At 38.0% G+C, this 17,867-nt stretch overlaps 1 protein-coding gene across 2 annotated transcripts in view; it reads left to right on the forward strand.

Moving 5' to 3' along the window:
• Positions 1 to 17,867, forward strand: part of spegb (striated muscle enriched protein kinase b) — a 79,864-nt gene that overhangs the window by 27,440 nt on the left and 34,557 nt on the right. For both annotated transcript variants that reach the window (XM_079619550.1, XM_079619551.1), the window contains exons 2-5: positions 5,904 to 6,005; positions 11,920 to 12,040; positions 15,779 to 17,343; positions 17,462 to 17,605. In XM_079619550.1, the coding sequence (XP_079475676.1) occupies positions 5,904 to 6,005; positions 11,920 to 12,040; positions 15,779 to 17,343; positions 17,462 to 17,605 (1,932 nt within the window). The remainder of the gene's footprint in view (positions 1 to 5,903; positions 6,006 to 11,919; positions 12,041 to 15,778; positions 17,344 to 17,461; positions 17,606 to 17,867) is intronic.

Consider the following 17,867-nt stretch of genomic DNA (forward strand, 5'->3'; position numbering starts at 1 on the left):
TCCCACTGTTCTTTCCAAACCTGCCCTACTGACTCGCAAGCATTAAGGAACCCAACGGGTAGCTGAGAGAGCTGTGTTTCTTAAGGTGTGAAGTGATTCACTTGCTGCATTGGCAAGAGTAATGAAAAGTCAGACCGGGTGAGATTGAAATAGCCCACTGCCTCAGGGCTGAAAGAGTGGAGTTAGAGCAGAAAGCAGATACCGCAACCCAGATTAAATAGTGCCTGGCAGCATTCATCACACCTCAATCTGTGCCTAACCTGGCAACATACAATTACCTGATGACCAAGAAGGTACAATACTATGCATCAAAACATCCAGAGCGGTTGCCCAGAGAGGTTTGATTCATCCAGTGTGAATGCCTGTGGTGTGGGCTGACAAGAAAAATAATTTGAGCTCTCCAAGGTGCTGACCAACGGGGCTTAGAGGTTTTTGTCTGGACAAATAGAGTGGCTAGAAACAGATAACAAAAGCAGCTCGGTTTCACACAGCTTATGGTGTTTTGGTGCCAACTAATGACTGTGTCATATTTTTAAACATTTTATAAGCTCTGGTCTGAAACCTAGTGAGCTGTCTACTTAAAGTTTCAATAGGATTTAGTTTTAGCTGGTTGCTAATATAATACTCTTCTGAGCACACAAGTATATTAGGTAAACTTGATAATTTTTGATAGATTTAACCATTTTATCTTCAATATTGTTCAGTAGACATTTCTCCCGCATTATCCACCATCTTGGATTTTTTATTGAGATTATTGTAACGAACTCTAGGATAGATTTAACTGTTTTTGTCAATATTGTTCTGTTTTGAAAGAAAAATAAGTCTTATGATTGACATTTCTACCTCTGTCCGCCATCTTGGAATAATATTTTCATTGATTTTGTCGTAATGCATTCTGGAATTGCCGTCACTATGAAAAATATATGAGACTTTGTCCAAAAGAAGGTATTGTCGAAGGCAACATTGTTATGGAAAATTTAGAAATTCCTTGCAACCATCCCAAAGGCCCTGGCAACCACTTAATGCACTAAAATATTTCAGAAGATCTCAGTAATCGCATTGAAAACAACCAAAAGTTTGCTTGTACAATCTCAGTTTCTTCAGAAAATATACAAATTTAGCTCTTAAAGAAGAAAGTTATTTATCAAGCATTCAAGCTAATAAGCTAATAATTCATTTTGTTATTCATTTGTATTATTATCATCCTGTTATGGTTATGGATATTCCATTTAATTTGATCTGTGTTACCATATAGCTACAGACATAGATGACTCAATTAATTTCACTTTTGTAATTGGATTACACAATCATAAAAAATAATGGGTTGCGGAGCCCTGTCTTTTTTGTAGCCGTTCTTGATGTTGTCATACAACATAGTCACTGAATGTCAACCGTTGAGTGCTTGAGTCCGTGTTTACTTCTGCCTCGGCTCTTCACAGAGCACAGATGGCTGGCTGAAGATCCTCCCTCAGTGGCCTGCTCACAATCAAAGGAGCGAGTGTGCATTTGGCAGGTCATTTTGGATAAGTGTCAGTTTCGAAAATGTAATTGAAGCTTGAAGGGCCCTCTGTTCCTATAGCAGCTTTCAGAACATCATGGGACAGGGAACCAAAGCTCAAACATTACGTCAACCTCAGAGTCTCCTCTCTGTACATTTGCCATTTAAAGTATAGATTAGGGAATTGATTGTTATGTGGATTCATTGATTTTGATGTAATTTGTGGCGCTCACAAAGGCAAGCATCCCTATTATCATTTATCATACTTGGGGTTAGCGATTTAGAATAAATCCCTGAATCTTTGTGTGTTATTTTCATTGTCTGTTCTACAGCGACGGCGCCTCAAAAAATGTGGCTTTTATGGTGAGCTAATATTTTTCTAACTGACTGGATGTGTAATTGTCTAGTGGACATTAAAATGGGATGAACAGAATAAATATTTTCCAATGGAAATATATAAATATAATGTTACATACAATGGAAAATGAAATGTGCATTTTCCTTAAGAGTTTCAGCCGATGAAATACATGTAAATAAATTCTAACGGTACTCGTAGCAACTCAAGTGTGCGTAGGCTTTGTCAATAGTCGTCTCTATGTGTGAATGGATCATCAAATGCATTTATGTGGCAGTTGTGTTTTGACTAATCAAGGCAATAGAAGAATTCAGATCTTTTGCATAATGCATGGCACTTGTGTGGTGAAGTGGAACCAGCCTTTTCGTCCATTAAGATGCCAAACATGGAGGCTAATGACAAACTAACCAGCATCACATGCACATGAATCCTTCTTCGCCTATGAATTATTCAGATCTGTTAATGCCTTGTAAATGTTTTTTTTTTTTTTTACAACAAGCAGAAAGCGCTGAGCTTAGGCATATGAATTAAAACGACCTGCTTGTAATTCCTCTAAAAGTTCATCCACTTTTATGTGCCTTTCCCCTTCACCATCCCCGCAAAAGCTCCAGGCACCAGTCTCTGAAACGGATGGCCGCCGTCCTTAGCTAATGCGGTTAGGGAACAGATTCACAGAAGAAGGGTTTGAAATTACTGGTGCATCAGCCATTAGGATTTAATTTCTCCCTGTAACTAATGGATTGGGAGTGACAGACAGTCGCTGCCCGATGCGTCCTCTGTGTTGCTTCGGTTTACATTCATCCAATGTGAACATAGTTGGATAGGAAGCGATACTGGGAAGCTAAGAATCACATTTATCACTAAACAAGATGAATTTGTTTAGAAATGGACAAAAAAATGAAATGCCTTACAGTATGTTGCTTAAAAACTGAGAATAACAGTTTGTAACTGTTTTTAAGCTGTGCTGGATGCTTTCATACTTGTCACTTAGCAGATGTGTTTAATGCAAGGTGACAAAGAAACTAGCTATTTTTTTTAGCCTCTCAGTCACCAAATACCCTACATATTAATTAAAATCTAGGTTAGCAGAGCAAAGACGGACATGTTTTTTTTTTGTTGAAGACCGACAAGTGGCACCGGCATCTCGTTTCAAAAGAGCTCTTGTTAGTCAGCTTTGGGGATATCTGCTTGTGTGCTGTTTGAAATACTTGTTTGTTTTGCTCATTTGAAGTGATAATCATATTTGAAGCATTCTGTGCAACCACTAAAATAGCTCTTCTCTCTTTCTCTTTCCAGAAAACCGGACACTCTAACCGAACATTTGGGAGGTTCACTCATGGTGTGTTTGGCTTTATAGATAACAGGTTATTACAAGAGAGATTTTATGATAACTCTTCAGAGTCGGTCAGTCATCTAATGTGGGGTCTTTGTTTAAAGTCGAGGATGCATTGATTTTTTCCCCCCTCTACAATTTGAAAGAGAGTGCAGCTAATCTTGCAATATGCCTCTGCTGGCAGACATGGGGGAAATTCAAACTGAAGACTTTCTTCTTCAAGTCATGAACGTGAATTTAAGTTGAAATGGTGGCGCCAGACAAAAAGTTAAATTGGAAATTTGATTGGAATGACATGAACAGGACTGATTTGCAATAAAAAAGTAAAAAAATAATAATATTTACATTAATAAGATACTTTTATCCAAAGCGGCTTACATTGCATGTATTTCTTATTGCATTAACCTTCACATTTACATTTTTATTAGTTCTTGGTTTTCCTGGGAATCAAACCAATGACATTGGGGTTGCAGGCGCCAATGCGCTACTGTTTGAGCTACAGGATTCTTTTTTATTTTTAAAAGTTTTAAAAGCCAACATTTCTAATTTTCGTTTAAGTTTTTTTAGTTTTAGTTAAAGGGTTAATTCACCCACACATGAAAATTATGTCATTAAATACTCACCTTCATGTCGTTCCAAACCCGTAAGACTTTCGTTCAAAGTCAAATTAAAATAATTTTCATAAAATCGGAGAGATTTCTGTCCCTCCATTGATAGTCTATGCAACTACCACTTTGAAGCTTCAAAAAATCCATAAAGAGATCGTTAAATTAATCCATATCAATTGAGCGGTTTAGTCAATTTTCGCTTTTTATGATAAACAGATTTATTATTTTAAGAATTTGCGTCTGCATTGAGTACTTGCAAAATTTGTTTCTAACTTAGAAGTATCATACAAAATACAAATAACAAAGTCTAAGTCTCTGTGGCTTCTCAGATTGATGATAAATCATTAAGATTTATGATTCCTATCACTTGATACTCCGACGCAAGCCCAAAAAGTCATCTAGGATCCTTTTGAATATGCAATTGTAATCAATCTCTGGATCAAGGCCCTCTTCAGAGACACCTTGAGGGCCTACATCAGAGAAAGTGCTCAGTTCAGACAAATCGGATCTAAATTGTGTGCCCTAAATTGAGAATAAAGCACCTCTGCTGCTGCACTGCTCCCATTACCTATCAGATAAGTGTTTGTTATAAATGCCTGTTAATGGGGATATCATTCATATTCATGTCTGACAATTATAAAATAATGTAATCTGCTTTATATCAGTCTGCACACTTTGAAAACATCTCCCCAATGCTGCCGATAGCCTATACGTAATGCATCCTCAGTTTTAAGTACTGACTGTACATCTTTAGGAATTGTCATTGTTATTCAAATTTGTGTTGCTGTTGTGATTTGTAATAAATCATTGTGTTTTTGATTATTATTGAAGATGCCATTCAGTGTCGTGTTTGTGTGCTTGGATTTGAGAAGTCATGCTAGACAGATTTTCTGGAATTGTCTGTCTGCTCGCTCTGATAAAGGCGAAACCTGACAATAAATCGGTTCACTTTATGTACAAAGACATTATAATCTCAGCATCAATAATGCAAAAAGCTTAGCAGTGCTTATCATTGAAGCAATTTATACGAACTGCTGACACTTTTGCACCGATGTGATGAGATTGTAGACATGGCTCCCTATAAAACGTCTTTAAATTGAAACTATGCTTTAAAAATTAATTAGACAGGCAGAATAAATGTCGATTGCACTCTTTGTTGCATTCTCCATTTAAGAGCAGGCTCTATTAAAACATTTTCATTCATGGGAATTCATATTTCCTTTTTCTACATGAACCTCATGGATTAAAATGTTTTTGATTATCCACAGTACCATCTGTGCAACTAAATTAGCTTTGATCTCATTTAAAATGGATGATCATTCAAAATTACCTGGCTTAACAATGTAATGCATACATTATTGAAAAATATGCATTTAAATGCTCAAAAGCCTTTATCTTGTCTGAAATAAAATATTTGATTAGCAATATCGGGAATTTGCTGCTCCTTTCATAAATTTGTACTGGCAGGATTGAGCCCACAGGATTTGATCTGCATATTATCCAACATAATTGAAAATGTAATTAATTAATTGAATGTGCAGAGACTTTCTTTAAATAACTAAGACTTTAAGTCATTTGTATTTTGATTGGCATGTTTGACCATCCTTACAAGCTCAAGTGTTCTATACGCAGAAAACAAAGCAAAAGCAATGACAGTGATGTTGAGCAGCAAGTAATAGTCAACCAGGACCAGTAAACGGTGCAAATGTGTCCATTCAGCAGTTTGTTGCTGTCTTATCTGTTTACTGGGATGGGATTCGTCTCTATAGTAATGGTGATGTCTTGTCTGCTTCTTTCCTCTGCCACTATGGAAGCGAAGTTTTCCGCTCCTGTCGGAAGCAAAGTTATGGTAATGTTTGTTTTCATCTTTGGGCTCAATGAAGTGGTTCATGCCCTTGTTCCCCACTATGCTTCTAATTCAAGCACATTTCTATTTATTAATTTCACTTATGTGGCGATTGCTTTTTCTTACTAAAGTGATACACTTTTCCTCAAAAAAAGTAAAAACAGTTTACTCAAAAAGGTCATATGATTTTATTTGCTTGGTTTGATGTCCGTTATCATTACAGATGGTGGTTTCTGACTTAATGTTTTGTTTCTTTGTGTTAGACTCTGAGACTACAGAAGACGAAGCCGCTGAGCCACAAATACCCCTGGAAGCTAAAGAAGGAGCCAGAGGTTTTCAGGATGAGGGCCAACGAGTGCATGCAGGTAAATGACACTTTCAGATGAACTACTATGTCAACAGTCAACCTTTCAAATACAGTTCTGTCTGAAAAGGATAGTTCACCCAAATAGGAAAATTCTGTCGTCATTTACTTGTTGAACACAAGAGAAGATATTTTGAAGAATGTTGATGGGCCTAATTTGTTTCCATACTATGAGAGTCAATGAGGCCCATCAGCTGTTACTCTACAAAATATCTTCTTTTGTGTCCAGCAGCAGAAAGAAATTCAAACAGGTTTGGAACAACTTGAGGGTGAGTAAATGATGACAGAAATTTCATTTTTGGGTGATCTATCCCTTATTAACAGGGATAGTTAACAGCTTATTAACATTTACTTTATAACAGATACACAACCATTTGAAAGTTTGGGGTCAGTAAGTTTAAACTTAAGAAAAAATGTAACTAGTACTACTTACTATAATACTACTATCCAGTGTTGGGCAGTAGCGTCGCTACAAGTAGTGACGCTACTAGTTTAACTACATTTCTCACTAGCGTGGTGGTAGCGTCGCTGTTTTCTAAATCAAATAGCTTTTCAGTAGCGAAGCTCTTTTTTTATCAAGTAGTGCGGTAGCGTCCACACACTACACACAAGCTATATTTTCCCAAGCATTTCTAAAGTTCAAGCTCAAATCGGAAATAAAACTGCTAAGTATCACTGATGCTGAATCAGTAAGTGACGATGACTTCTTCATGTTTTTTCTACGGCGGTTGGCAACCATAGGACCATATTTCATTCCCACGATGCGGAAAACACGGACAGAATCGCAGAATCCAGAATGAACGCGCGGTTTCATTTACCACACACATTCGTGCATGAGCTTTATCCACACAGCCGCTCTGAGAGTCACTTCAGCAGCATTTTAGCTTGATTTGAGAAAAACTATCGTCAAATCATAAAAACACACAGAGACTCAAAGGTCTACACGGCAACCCGTCAAAATAAAAGGTTGGTTTAACCTTTGAAGAAAGTTGTGCTTAAATCATTACATTTTAAATCATTGGTTATTATAATGAAATTAAACCATTAAAATGAAATCAAGAAAACAAAAAGAAAACCAAACTTGGTAAATTCTTTAAAAAAAATCATAGTGCCCTAAATTTGATTAATTTTAATATTTTAATAGATGATTGTTAAATTGTATAAGTTTCATGGTTTCAATTAATTTTTTTTAATCGTTTTATATAGTTATGTTTATGTTTTGTTTTTGTTTTCAAATTGGTTTGGAACAGTTTGTGAATAAACAATTGTACTGATAAATGATGCCTATCTGTTTGACTGACAAAAAAAAAAAAAATAGCTTAGATGTAGTAAGCTACTTTTGCCATATTGCTGTAGCTTAGCTTGCTACATTTCCCAGGGAGGTAGCTTCAGTGTAGTGAAGCTGAATTTAATGTAGAGTAACTGCTAGCTTAGCTCACTACATTTTCCAAGTAGCTTGCCCAACACTGCTACTATCTAATAAATAAGTACTAGTATATTTTCTAAAGTATAATTAAATACTAGACACAATTGGAATATGGACTAGTAGCAAATGAATAAGTATTAGTACCTAATGGAATAGATACTAATATCTAAAAAATAAATATTAGAAGCATTAATAAAGAGACAAATTCATTTTAAGGATTAAAGGAACACTCTAAACACACTAAAGGTCTTTAGCCTATTCACCTTATCCCCCAGAGTTAGATAAGTCCATACATACCTTTTTCATCTCCGTGCGTGCTATAAGTCTGTTTGACACACCCCCCGCTAGCCTAGCTTAGCACAAAGACTGGATGTAAATGGTTGCAGCTAGCATACTAATCCAAATAAGTGACAAAATAACGCAAACATTTTCCTATTTACATGTTGTGATTTGTATAGTCACAGAGTGTACAAAAAACAAAGTCACATGAGACACAGACATATTTTAACCGTATAAATACTGGGAACTATATTCTCTGAAGGCGAAGCACTGCTACTTGGGCGGAGTGATAACCGCAGCACCTGAGACGGTGCAAAGAAACGTTGTTTCTTCTGTCAACAAAACCAACGGCGCGTCTCAGGTGCTGCGGTTATCACTCCGCTCAATGAATACCAAATCATCATATTAAAATGATTTCTGAATGATCACGTGACACTGATTATAGCTGAAAATTCTGTTTTGCCATCATTGGAATAAATAAATAAATGAAATTCTAAAATATATTAAAATTAATCAAAATAAATTGTAATTGTAATTATATTTCATAGTATTACTGTTACCTTTATTAATATAATTTTTTATAAAATAAATGCAGCCTTGGTGAGCATAAGATACTTTTTTCAAAAACATTAAAAAATCTGAACCGCCCTGAAACTTTTGAATGGTAGTGTATGTACTGTACTGTACAAACCCCTTAGCCATTAAAGGAATAGTTTTCCCAATAAAATGAAAATGAAATGGTTTACAGGAACTCTGAGCACTTACATATATTAAATACAAGATACAGTGCAAGAGAATAAGCATTTAGATTGAGTAAACAGAAATATGAATTGGTGTGTGCATCATGTTTCAGCGGTGTAACTATAAATATCACATAATGTACATTTTTTATGCAAAATGCTTGATATAATATTGACCAGTAAAAAGTAATAGAGCACACAGTAGTGGCTATTAACTGTTTTAGATGGAGATGGGAATTTCTTCTTCCTGAATGTTCAGGTGCCCAGTGGTCTGTACCGAAGTAAAAAGACATTGTGTCATGAGTGTGTGGGTTTTGTGATTTTAGTTTTTTTGCCCTTTTCCTCACCCTGGAGATGATGACATCCTGGAGGGAGGACAAGGGAGTTGTTCTAAACCTTTATTCTGTTATTTTTTTGTGGCACACAAAAGGACAATCTTTTCCATACACTGACAGTTATAGCAACCACAGCTGTCAAGCTTAAAAAACAAACAAAAAAAAAACATTAAAAAACAGCACCAGCATGAAATCATAACAAAAGTAAGTAGTCTATACAACTTGTGCGATACATTCAAGGTCCTCTGTAGCCATACAATATAACATTTTGATTTAAAAATGACACGTTGACCAAACAGGACATTGTTTCTCATCTGTGAACATGACCTTTTCAGTGAATAATGAGCTAGATTTCAGTCTGATCCTCACACAAAACTTCCGTATGGCTTCAGAAGATTTGGAATCTAGAGTCAAAAGGCAATTTTCATAGTTCTTTTGTGGCTTTATTCATTTATTTTTGTTTATTTTGGATCATAACATGCTTGGTCACAATCAACTGCCAATGTATGGAATTGCATACAGCATCGTGAACGTGAAATATTCATGCTTCATGTTAAATAAAGAAATTCTTGTTTATCTGTGATATTTGATGTAAAATGTTACTGCAATAGCCTTAGTTGACATTAAGGTGACTTAAATCACACATTATGATGTTTTTAGCAGATCACTCAGATATAAATCACACATTGTGGTAAATCTCTGGGCATTTCTTATCACAGATCTGGATCAGATCAGAGGAGTATAAATAAAGAGGTAACAGCAAACAGAAGCTCACACATCAACAGCAAGCCACAAACGACCGCCGCGCACACACATAAACAAAACATAATGTAAAATATTCCAGGCCTGGTCCTCTCTCCTCCTTCACTGTCGTCGCTCCTCTTTTTATGCTTCCGAAGCTCCTCCGTGAGAGATATGAGACCGGTGCAGCGTGCAGGTGGCGCTCTTTGCTCTCGGCCCCGACCTGCTTGCAATAATAATAATTGAATACATAAATTGGAAATGCTAAATCTTCTTGATATTGATGCTTTTGACGATATCTCTGGGTATCATCTAGCTCTCTGCGCAACCCGGCACGGGTTTATTGCGCATATTTTAACACGTATATAGTGTGAGCAGTCAAGTCGCAGCTCAACGATCGGACCATATAGTGTGCGCACAAATCGTGTGTCCTTTTGCTTTGCATCGCATGCTATCTACTCGTACAGTGTGAGTTGGTAACCTTGCTGAATTCGCACTGTGTATGCCCGCCTTAAAAGCACAGAGGATATGAGTAAGTTCTGCGCGTGATCTACTGACGTGAATACTAATGAGATCACAATATAATGTATGCAGCATGTCATCTGATGTAAGGTATTACACAAAAATATTCTTGGTTGGAGGTCAAACGTGGTTGATTTTTGCATGTGAGATTGTATATTCTGCCTCATTACATCTTTTTTCTATTTTTGTGTCTAAGAAAAACTTTTGATGATATTCATGAATATAAATTGTCTTTAAACAGAGGAGAAGCATGGATGTGTTTACAAAGACAAAATTCTGAGGCCTGTTCTCTTGATTCTATTTAGTCCCTTTGTGGAGTATAGGCAATTGAACTCTCAGTTGTCAGTATGTATTATGACAAAAGCCTTCCCGTTATCCCTTGGGGAAAGTGGTGGGGAGTGTATTTGAGACACTTACAGGCTGGCTGAATAATATTTCCATTTCTTTCATCATCGCGAGAGGGGACTAAAAATTAGAAGAGAAGAATAGAGTGATATTTATTCGATTTCAGTTTAGAAATTAAAGGTTTGACTTTGAGAACAGCATGCCCTGTTTATAAATATCCATTTTGATCTCAGCGTCTAACATTGAAATTCATTTATCTTGTGTACGACGCAGCTTTCAACAAAGATAGATTTTAGAAAAGTGCACCACAAGCAATGGAGCTTGAATTGCACTGTAAATTCTTGGTTTGTCATTAGCGCTGTTATGAATGATACTCTTGTCTTCACAACGCATGACATACAGCTGTAAGATCCAAAGACTTTTTACAAAATGAAAGTCAACAATTTTACCAACAAAGAGATACTGGAGGAATAAATGTGTCAGGATTTGGTGGAGCGTATGATTTCCGTAGTGGGATAAGTGATTGATTTGATCTGTTATGGTAGGCGTAGAGAGGTGGGCGGAGGCCCATTGTCATTGATTTTGATGGATGCTTCCTGACTGCAGTCTAATCCATTCAGTCACTGTGAATTACACGGGCTCTGAAGGCATCAGCTAGGACTTTGCTTCAACACAGCTTGCGGCTGAAAGGCATCACCTGGGCTTTATTCGTCACACCTCTGAATGCATGCTCATGTAACTCACTTATATTTTCCATCGTTCTGTCTGCCGTTTTCTCGTTCTTTATAGCATTCTATTGGCCTATATCTAGCATTCTATCTATCTAGTGTTCTATCTTTCATTCTAGCTAGTGTTTTATCTATCATTCTATCGTTCTATTAATCTCTCGCTATATCTCTCATTCTGAGGTTGTAGGTCTGAGGTCCAGTTATAATGTTAGTAATTAAAATGGTCATAATTTTCCTTTTCACAACCATTCTGCACTCTCTCTTATAATTAGAATTATTTTTTTTATGCTACTGTTCTTTTAAGACTTTTATGTAAATGCCCACTTTGCATGTGAAAAGAGAAAAATCGTTCGCACATGAGTTTGCTGTGTGTCGAGTCTAATATAGATTTAAACAGTTTTGTTTTTTTAAATCCGAAATTGCAGAATTTTAAAATGCAAATTTTTGCAGCTTTGTTTTGATAAATGGTATTTTTAGTTTGCAACGCACATTTTGGTTTTTATAGTTGTAGAGTTTTTTTTTTGTACAATAAACTATACAATATCTAAAGATCAAGGAACTTTCTCATGTTTTTCTCATGATATGACCAGTTTAATAAATATATTTGCTTTTTGGTGCATTTTATGTAGTTTAAAGAAAATGTTAGCAAACGGGAAAAAAAGTGTAATTGAAAGAATAATTTCTGTTTGCATTTTTTGGTTATGTGGATGAATACACCAATGACTTGTGACCGCTAGTACGTCGAGCATCCTGCCTTAAATTTAATTTACTCTTTGTTCCCATTTTGGCTCTCCCGCAGGTGAGAGAATGATGGACGTCGCCCCGGATGCGAGCGATCGCTGGGCCGCCGGTGAGACCACAGTGTTGGAGAGAGAAGCTCTCGCCCTGGGATCAAGAGCTCCGGGGCCGCAATCAGCCAGGCAAGCCAACAGCCGGGAGCCGACGGGCACCCAGATCAGGCACCTAGGGGTCGAGCCTCTGATTCGAGCGTCACGCGCCAATCTATCCCGACCGGGTTGGGGGTCTGAGGAAAGTGTGTCTTTAGCTAGCGATTACTATGGTAGCACGTTCAGTCTTTATAGAGGAAGGACTTTTTCTGTACCCCTGTAAGTAAACCTTCCCAAGCTAAAATAAATCGCAATTAGCCACAGCCCACAATAAGCAGACCAAAAAACAGATATAAAAAGATCCCTCATCAATAGATAAACAACCACAAACCCCACCACAGTCACAAGAGACCCTTGCTCTAACATGGTGTCCCCTGTAAGTGCTAAAGATGGGAGGGGACTGAGAACGAGACCCAGGTTCTGTCTCTCTTGGTATCTGAGCCGTGCGTTTTGGTGGCCCCATGAGGCAGCTTACATCACCACAGGAATGACAGAAGATACAGTGAGTGGGCTCTCTGTGTTTGGATGAGGTTCAGCTCAGCCCACAGAGTGTAAGGGCTGTGTGAGCTGCCAAAAGCCTTACAGTTATATGTGACTCATTTGCAAGTGGCAGCACAGCAAAAGTTTTTTTTTATACATGCATTTCATTTTTGGAGAGCTTTATTAAAATGGCACTAAACAAATTCAGTCGATGCTCATATTCATTTCATGACATATTGTCATATAGTAGTCAGATATAACTTTTAAATGATGCTAATCTCAGAGATTTGATTTCATGATCAAGTCTTCTTTTTTTTTTTTTGCTGTGGTGGTTTGACAAGGGTTCAAAATATTCCTGATTAGTTTTTATTAAATTATTATTTTACAAAACTGTTGCTGAATTTTTTTGTGCTGTTTTTTCCACTGCATATTGGTGACAAACAGCACAGATGATTTATTACTCCAGATGAGTCAATCTGGAGTCATAATTTTGGTGGCTTAATGCAAGGAATATTCAACATTCTGGATTTAAAAAAAAAAGATAAGTAATTCTAGATAGACTTCTGGTTGTAAAAGTTGAAGATGTGTGAGCCGTGACGGGTGTTTTCCTATGTAGTTGGTTGTATGTCTTGGATTTGAATTGCTTGTGTCACTTATTTCATTCTTACAATTAAACTTAAACCGTGTTCTGTGTTGTTAGTTATTGGACAAAAGCCAGTATCTACTCACATTTGATGTTTGACGAGTTTTATTTTAGGTGCTGGCTATAATGTGTAAGTGTAGGTATTGTTAAAAAAGAAAAGAGGGCGACTTATTGTATCTTCGGTGTCATTCATCCCTCCGAAGCACTCTTCTTTACCCATGTTTGAGCCAGGGTTGACTGTAACACTCTTAACACCAAACATAACTCAAACTCTCCTGCAAATGTTAGTTTTATTAGTCTATTATAAACCAAATTTTCAAATTTCATCCCACTCTGTTTGGCATTGAGCAATACCAAGCTCTGCATATTTTCAAACCCGCTGTTATACATTAGTTTCTGTTTTCCACCCTGTTGTTTGGTTCTGCTTTTGATTTGCTGCTCATTTGTATCATGAATGTGTTAAACAGAGATATATTGGTAATGATGGGCTGTCCCTTTTTGTGCCTAACCTTAAAGAAAGGTATGGCTCTGTCTAAGTGAGGGCAGGCGCAGGGCACTGTCAGGTAATGACCTGGCCTTTAAAGCAGCCAACAGATCTGTGTCACATCATGTACAAACTGAGATGCTGAGAGCACAATGACCTTTTGTGCAGGTCAAGATTTTTCGGGAGCTGCTAAAGGAGTTTAAAAATAGACTTTCTGTAGAAGTGCTGCTGTAGGCCAAACCGTTAAATCTGAAGACAAAGCATTTAAAATCCAAAATAGTAATTGCTGAGTAAGCTTAAGGTGATGCATCTTCCATTGCCTGTACACTCATTCTGTTTCAATGTCACTAAAACATTACCATTTTACTTTGCATCATAATAAAAGTAATGGTAAAATTGTTTAAGCTGACAAAGTTATACCTAGCATTACTCTTTTAAAGAACATTGAATTTCTGTCTACTAATAATGTGTAGCTCAAAAATATTGAGAGGTTACAGGTTGAGACAAAAATAGTTTGAATTTAGTTAAGCATAATACAGCACCTCCCTCACACACCGTTATTGCCTTTTCATTCTTCATCTAGATTTATTTTCATTTAGTTCATACTTTCCTTTGACCCCCATTATCCATATACAAATTCTTTTAGTTTTCTACTCGCACAGCTGTCGATGCAAAATTTAAGCTGAACTAAGTTTGCATTAAACATGCTTGCATCACTTTTGTGTTAGGTATCATCGACCCCTTCGGTTTCCCCCTGGTTTTTTGTGCATGCTGTTTTCGGTGAACTGCATAGCATGAATTCTTGCATGCATGCACATGATGCCTTGAGTGACTCGCAAAGATAGGAGGGCGCAGATCTTGTAAGAACTCTCAGATTGAGATGCTCTGTACAAAAAAATGGTCATTTTTTGCAAACTTTAAATATCAGTGTTTCAATGGTAATGATCTCAAATAAAGTGCAGTCTAAAACACTGTGATGTGTTGAGTATTATTCCCTCATGTAAAGCCAAAAAATACAACAGACTGTATATTCATGTGTAGATCATTTATTTATCATTTAGATCATTTAGAAAAATATTTATCTTGAATAGTATAGTGAACCTTCTAGAACTGCTACTGCCAGTTGCTGGTTTTGTCATACTTTACTAACATCACACATTTTATAAGGATCATCCCTCTGTTTTAACCAAATTTGTGCTTTGTTTTCGCATGATTTTGATGCTGCATGGGAGATGTTTACACATTATAGTGCACTGGATATACAATACAAGATTAAGTTTGTCAAACTGCCGGATGGGAAGGAAGCTACACTGATTGGATTCACAGTACTGTATCAGCTCTGCAAGTTTATTACAGTTTAGGTCTGTGCTGTGTAAACAAGAAATATTTTTATGTTTTACTGCTCTTCAGACATTTTCTAGTGCACAGCCATTTTGAATTAGACCCCTTTTAGCAGTATTCTTGATGATTCAACATCAAGTTTAATAGTTCATTCAACATTGATGGTTAAGTGCCCGCTCTAATTCTTGTTTTCCTCTTCCTTTCTAGCACTGGCAAGTGACTTGACTTATTCCTGTAGATATCCAGTGATGTGGTGGTCTAGCCCAGTGATTTTGGAAGGTATAGGCTAGTAGGCATAAATTAATCTGCCATGTGCTAATATTACATTATTTTTGCACATTCAGTTGTGTAGTAAACTATAAAACAAATAAATTACAATTTGTTTTAAGGTAGAATTCAGATTTCTTAGTCTAGTGTAATATTACATTTAAATCTGGTCTTGACTGTCACTCCAAGATTAATGGAATATGTTTTATTCATGCTCTCCCTCATGAATCCCCTCACATTATTTTTATATTTCAGTTTATCAATTAACAGAAGCTCATAATCATTTTTGATTTTATTTATCTCTCCTGAAATTTGAAAATTATGAAGGTTCACATCACTCTTATTAAAAAAAATATTTCTCAATTTAAGACATTCACAGAAGTAGACTTGAATTAACTTGCGTACAAACACATGTAGACAGTCCCATTTAAGATCCCACATCAGAGAAATTAGCCTCTCTGGCCCCTCTTCCAAAGTCCTCATCCAAACAGTTGGGCTCACCCCTTGCATAACCCCATACTCTAACAGAACATTTCCCTCAAACACCTTCTTTTAGGAGCCCATCTGAAGAAGTTTCGAGGGAATCTCCCCCTCAAGTCCTACCACCCCCTTCCCCCAAAATTGGCCGCTCTACTGCCTCTCCTTTGCTCAGCCGTTCTGGTTCGGCCCCTGCCACACCCCTAGCCCCACGCAAGAAAGTTGTCGTACCAACTGAATATCAAGACACAGTACCAGGAGAGTTTGAGGAGAAGATTAAGCAACCCAAATCCTCAGGCATGTCTCAGAGTAGTGCTCAAGACTCTAGACCACAAACCCCCGTCAGCGAGTATTCACGCAAGGAACTTACACCTCGGCCCTCACCAAAACTGACGAGAGCTAGCTCCAAGATCTTTGAGAAGGTGCGAGTCTTTGAAGAGCGCAGAAGAAGTATTGATAACCCAGAGGGATCTATATCCGGACGTTCTTGGGCTGGATTTAATAGAGCCTCGTCTATTGACTCTGATGAAGGAGGGAGCCGGTTGGGGATCTCGAGGGAGAGCTCCAAAGAAGACCTACGTGAGGCTCTGAAGGCAGATGCAGCCCAGAGAAGGACTATGTTCAAACAGAGGGCTGCTTCCCTGGAGGACAGACCCCGTTACTCCCAGAAGGTGCAGGACATTGAGAACAAGTTTACGGAGGAGCTCCAGCGCATCAAAAAACTTGTCGGTAAACCACATATGAAGAAATCCTTCTCAACAGACCAGCTCTCTACTTTTCACAGGAGCAGGCAGCCTATAGGGAAGTTAGAGCCCATCCCACCTCAGGTTCTTCAAAAGCTGCAGGATAGAGAGCGTGCTCAGCGAGAGCAAGAGATGAGAGAGAGAGAGCAAGCCAAAGAAAGATCCCCTCCGAAATCACCATCTCGCAGACGAAAAGATCAGCTGGCACAACAACCACTGGAAAAAGTTGAAAGTGATCTGCTTGTCCCATCTACCAAGATGGTAAGCACATTTGGGCATGAACCATCCCCTCCAGAGGCCATGTCACTTTCTGATTTACCCGGACAAAGATCTCCAAGACTTCGTGGCCCAAGCCCAAGCAGAGATAGTCCTCGAAGGTCTCCAACTGTAGAGATAACTGCCATGGCTGAAGAGCGCTCTCGAGGAAGAGCTGAATCTCCATCCAGAAATGTCTTGGAGATGACATTACGCAAATTGGAACCAAGACCTGCAAGTCCACTGGTAAAACGTGTTGTTCGTGTTCAGGAAGTTCCTCAACCAGACGATGAGTCCATGCATAGGAAGACACCAATAGAGGTCACACTGAGAAAACTGGAAAGAAGGCCTGAAAGTCCTCTGGTGCAAGGAGAAACTGTAGCCATTCAAGAATGCCCTGTCCAAGCTCCCCCTAAACCTCCAAGAGTTTCCTCATCTGAGGAAAAGATGGAGCTGGATGTGACTCCTATTCCATTGGCACCAAAGCTCATCATACCAAAAATTATTATCGAAGAGGAGCCAATGGAGACGGATACACCTCCAGAAAAGAATGAAAAGGCTGTGAAATGTGGCACTGGTAAAGAGGAAAGACCCCAAAGAAGCAGGGGAAGAGGACGCAGACAAAGACCAATGTCCCCTGAATTAGGTAAGTAAAGGGATATCCAGTGGGGTGCAAATCTTTGACTTTGTAATATCCAAGTTGGATATTACATTTGAGGGATATCACATCTATTGGTTCTAACATATCTCTTTTGCTATTACAGAATCTTCGGATGACTCGTATGTTTCTGCAGGAGAGGATCCTTTAGAGGCTCCTGTGTTTGAGTTTCCACTTCAGGACACTGTGGCCTCCACTGGAACAGAGGTCCTTTTAAAATGCATCATCAGTGGCACCCCTCTCCCCGAAGGCAAGTACTTTATTGCTGCTGTAATAACTTCAAACAGAACCTTTAGCATCTTGCATTGCTGACTTGAAACTGCAATACATGAGCATCTCAGGAAGGCAGTCATGGTGTAGTCCCTGTTGACCCTGTTGAATCATTCACTCAAAAGTGCAATCTGTAAAGGCAACAGCATGCAAATTGTCAGCTCAGCAGTACTATCAGTTCTTTATGTTCAGACAGCAACACTTGAACTAGCTTCTTTTGAGCTAATTCCAGGGAGTCTCAG

Source organism: Phoxinus phoxinus (genome assembly GCF_949152265.1).
Source record: "Phoxinus phoxinus genome assembly, chromosome: 7".
Taxonomy (NCBI): Eukaryota; Metazoa; Chordata; class Actinopteri; order Cypriniformes; family Leuciscidae; genus Phoxinus; species Phoxinus phoxinus.